The sequence below is a fragment of the Arachis ipaensis genome, chromosome B06 (genome assembly GCF_000816755.2).
Source record: "Arachis ipaensis cultivar K30076 chromosome B06, Araip1.1, whole genome shotgun sequence".
NCBI lineage: Eukaryota > Viridiplantae > Streptophyta > Magnoliopsida > Fabales > Fabaceae > Arachis > Arachis ipaensis.
This window is the reverse complement of record NC_029790.2, coordinates 2,440,397-2,445,475: the sequence shown is the minus strand read 5'-3', so window position 1 is coordinate 2,445,475 and position 5,079 is coordinate 2,440,397. Positions and strand designations below refer to the sequence as shown.

General features: G+C 48.8%; 1 protein-coding gene across 1 annotated transcript; it reads right to left on the bottom strand.

Annotated features, from left to right (window-relative positions):
* On the bottom strand, positions 2,723-4,420 carry LOC107646204 (protein MAIN-LIKE 1-like). The gene is made up of 5 exons (XM_021104858.1): positions 4,320-4,420; positions 3,849-3,951; positions 3,188-3,711; positions 2,983-3,070; positions 2,723-2,890 (listed from the first exon to the last, which is right to left on the bottom strand). Exons 1-5 carry the CDS (start codon positions 4,418-4,420, stop codon positions 2,723-2,725), a joined length of 984 nt encoding a protein of 327 aa, XP_020960517.1.

The window sequence follows — 5,079 nt, the reverse complement described above, 5'->3', positions numbered from 1 at the left end:
GGTGGTTCTAGTTCTGGCACACAGCAGTATCCACCACATTTTTCCTCTTTGGACCTGGATGCCATGAGGCAAGAGGGTGTTTCAGGGCACTCTGTTGGATTCGGAGCTAGAGATGCTGAAGGGACTGCTGGTTTGACAGAGTTCCAGGTTGGTCAGCAATTTCAGGATAAAGATGAGGCCCTGTTAAGTGTGAAGACTTACAGCATCCAGCGAGGGGTACAGTACAAGGTTGTGGAGTCTGATCATCGCCGTTATGTGGGCAAGTGTTCTGAGTTTGGGAATGGGTGCACATGGTTGATTCGACTGAGTCTGCGGAAGCGCAAGGGCATTTGGGAGGTCAAGCGGTACAATGGACCTCACACTTGTCTTGCGACCTCCATCTCGAGTGACCACAGGAGCTTGGATTATCATGTGATTTCGGCGTTCGTTATGCCAATGGTTAGGGCTGATGCATCCGTCAGCATCAAGGTGCTCCTAAATGCCACGGCAGCACACTTCGGGTTTAGGCTGAGTTACAGGAGGGTTTAGATGGCGAAGCAGAAGGCAATTGCCCTTGTATACGGTGACTGGGATGAGTCATACAACGAGCTCCCCAGGTGGGTTTTAGGAGTTCAATTGACGATGCCCGGTACTGTTGCAATCCTACGGACGAGCCCCGTTCGAGTTAGTGGACAAGTAGACGAGTCTCAAGCTTTTTTCCACAGACTTTTCTGGACGTTTCCACTGCTCATCCAGGCATTTCGCCATTGCAAGCCCCTAGTTAGCATTGACGGCACCCATCTGTATGGGAAGTACAGGGGTACTTTGCTCATCGCGATTGCACAGGACGGGAACTCCAACATTCTACCTGTTGCATTCGCACTAGTAGAAGGTGAGAATGCAGAGTCTTGGTCATTCTTTCTCTCCCACCTTAGACAGCATGTGACACCGCAGCCCGGTCTTCTGGTTATATCGGACAGGCATAACGGCATCAAGGCTGCGCTTGAGGCTCCGGACGGAGGTTGGTTACCTCCATCTGCATACCGTGTATTCTGCATTCGACACGTAGCGGCTAATTTTGCCCTTACCTTCAAGGGCAAAGACGCACGTAGGCTTCTAGTGAATGCCGCATATGCCAAGACCGAGGTTGAGTTTGATTACTGGTTTGATATTCTTCGGTCTGAAGACCCGGCGATGTGTGAGTGGGCGAACCGGATTGATTATTCCTTGTGGACTCAGCATCGTGACGAGGGACGGAGATTCGGTCACATGACGACGAATATCTCGGAGTGTGTGAACTCAATCCTGAAGGGTGTCAGAAACCTCCCTGTATGCTCTTTGGTGAAGGCAACATATGGAAGGCTTGCGGAACTCTTTGTTCGCAAGGGGAGAGAGGCTGAGGCCCAGATGGGAACCGGACAGCAATTCAGTCAGTACTTGGTGAAGTGTATAGAGGCCAACTTGAAGACCGCGAGGTGCTTCACGGTGACTTTGTATGACCGGGATAACTCCGAGTTCACCATAGCCGAGACCACTCCGACGGGCTCTTTCTCATTGGATACCTACAGAGTATCGCTTGCCTCTCGGACCTGTGACTGCGGGTACTTCCAGGCGCTTCATTTTCCGTGCCAGCACGCACTTGCATGCTGCGCCTACTCACGGGTTACCTGGTCCTCTTATGTTCACAGCGTGTATCAGATTAGTTCAGTGTTCAGTGTGTACCAGATGGGATTCACACCGCCGATACTGGAGGGCTTCTGGCCACCTTACGACGGGCCCACCGTGATTCCGGACCCTGCCAAGAGGCGTGCGAGAGAGGGTCGTCCGAGATCCACTAGGATACGGACGAATATGGACGAGGCAGATCCGAACCGGCCAAAGAGGTGTGGCCTTTGTCGCCAACCCGGACATACCCGGCGGAGTTGCCCACATGTTGAAGGACCGTCTCACACGGGGGGCCAGTAGTAGCGATGTTGTTAGTGTTAGTGCTTATTGATTTTTATTTTTTCTGTTACATGTTATGTTAGAGGACTTATGTAATCTGTTGATCTTTTTACCTTCTAGTAATGAAAAAGTTGCATCTGAATTTGAATATAGCTAGAAATCCCATAAATGCAAAAGTTGATAGTGTAGGCGGAATGTGGGGTACCTCCCAAACCAAACTGATCACCAACAGGTGTCGTAGCAGGCTCGTTCAGATCAACATCTAAGGGTGCCTGCGTGCCGGGGGTCTGAGCACGCCTCCTGCCCGGCTCGTCCTCCTGCATGATAGCCGTAAGCTCCTCTAGAAACCGTGGACTGCCGAAGTCCGCATCAAGCGTATCTGCGCCAAGGAAGTCCTGCCACTGTGATCCGGGGATAACCCATGGAGTACCGTCCTGCTGAGGCTGGTCGTCGGTGGGTACTCCAATAAAGTAATGTCCAAAAGGACCCGACCCAAGTCCAGCGTCACTAGGCTCAGCCCCGTCACCCATCCCTGAGCCATACCACTCACCTCTGTGCACCCCATCCTGGGTACTAACACCAGCAACTGCATCCGCCCCTGCACCATCCCCCCCTCAGGCCCATGCTGATCATCGTCATCGTCCTCAGGGTCAGCAACAACATCGAACCTCAGCACGCTCTCCGTACGGGAGTCCCAATAGAGATGCCACTTCTGCAAATGGGACGGGAACCATCGATCGCCGCCTCTGCCGTCCTTCGACATCAGAAAGTCGATGTTCAGGGCGGGATGTGGACGGGGCTACACCCCTCCAAACTGCGGAAGAACCCTATCTATCTGATGCCACTCTATGACGGCAAAGTAGATAAGCGATGTAACAGACCGCCACAGCACCATATGCCGAGGCTCCAAAACCTCGGGATGCACGACCTGAAGTACGTCGGGGCTGCTGTACGGCATCCAGATAAACTACACCAAGAACTATACAGTGTCAGGGCAACTCATGAACCCAACTCGTAAAGCGTGGTTAAATAAAGAAACTTACTAAGTAACATATTGACCTCTCTATCCTGCAACCGGTCTATCCAGAGCCTCCACATCTGAACTCTAGGATCCTTCTCGCTACTGGAAGGGATGTAGCCTGACCACCTGCATCATGCACATGTCTTACCGCTACTTAAATGTGTGCTTAGGGTATCCAATACATTATAAATGAACACGTAGTTATGTATAGTAAATTGAAATAGACAAAGCTTAGTACAGTACCTCGAGGTCAATGGCCAGCTGAACGTCTCAAATCCTGCAGGCCTAAACCGAGGAAATCGCCAGAAAATCCATGACTGAAGTAGCTGAAGTGGGCCCGCTAGCTTGATAACATTTATGTTCGTCACTCGGCACATGCACCGGTACAACCATGCCAGTGCTGCAGAACCCCAGCTGTAGGTCCCCATCTCCTCCAGCCTAGCTACAAACGGAAGCCATCTGATGTGAATGCGGTTGCCGGACTTGTCCGCAAAAAGCTGCGTGCCCAACAACATCATGATGTACGCACGGGCATATCGACGCACAGTATCCTCATCAGCTCCCTCCGGGCACTCACCAAAAGTCTCCTGAAACCAGCTGCAGTTGACCGCGTACTTCTGAACCTGGCTAGGAGGAGGTACCACTCCAAGCAACTCCTCGAACCAAACCCAGGCTGGACGGCCACCCTCGATGTATATCTGGAACTCTGATAGGCAGCCGCTGACGTAACGCCCGTCCACTGGCAAACCCAGCTGGTATGCCACGTCCTGGAGTGTGATCGTGCACTCTCCGGACGGCATATGAAACGTGTGCGTCTCCGGACGCCATCGCTCGACGAACGCACTGACAAGGGCCTCGTCCAACCGGAACCATCTATCGTTCAGCCTTGCAAGATGGTAAAGACCTGCCATCTGCAGGTACGGAACGTATCTGTCATCGAGGAGCATGCTCTGTTGCCGCCGCATGCTCCTGATGCATCGCTGAGGCTGCGGAAGAAATGTCCCGCACTATTAGAACCAACTTAATTACCAGTGACAAACATAATCAACACGATAATTGATAAACCAAAAAATCGTACTAAATATAAGCGCTTAAAAATCCATGAACGAGAACCACTTGCATAAACAACTAACATAAGAAACCAACATAAACCACTGACATGAAAGATCTAACATTAAACAACCACAACTAAACCGCTAACATAAACCACTAACATAAACCACCATCTAACCCGCATGCAAAACCACTAACATAAACCACTAACATAAACCACTAACATAAACCATTAACAGAAACCACTAACATAAACCACTAACATAAACCACCAACTAAACCACCATCTAACCCGCATGCAAAACCACTAACTCACATGTACCGGTAGAACAAAGTTATTTCCGTACTAACCTCTTCGTTGATGACCCCAGCTATATGGGCGACTCCGTCCAAGCGATATAACCGTGCCGGATCGTCCCCCATCAGCAGAGTATTCCGTTCAGGTCTTTGTCGGAGAGAATCTGGGTCGTTTTCTCTGAGATTTGGTGGGGTAGGGGAAGGTGAGAATGGTTCGAATGAGGCTGATTCGAACTCCTTATATAGCCCAATCACTAGTAATTCGAACCAGGGTGGCTCGAATTACTAAGAACCCAGCTTAAGTGTAATTCGAACCAGGGTGGTTCGAATTACTTGAGGACCTAACTTACCTATAATTCGAACTAGCTTGGTTCGAATTACATGCAATGATAGTTCGAACCAGCCTGGTTCGATTTACCTTCAACTCTTTCTTGCTAATTCGAACTGGCCTGGTTCGATTTACTCCTAAATGCAGTTCGAACTAGCCTGGTTCGAATTACATTAAAATACGATTTGGCTTATTGCTGAATCGATTTTCATTTTGGCTAAATTAACACATAAGGACAACATAACATGTTGATTTTCTTGGTAAGCACCATAGAATCTCTCTTTTGTTAGTAGTTAGATAATTTAACGACTATTCCTATTTTATAGTTACAAATATAATTATACAAAATTGGATTTAATTTTTATAAAGAATTTAATTATTCTACTAGCTTTTATATCTTTTTTTTATTTTATTTTTACACTACTTTTAATTTCATAAAAAAGACCATTTTATTTTA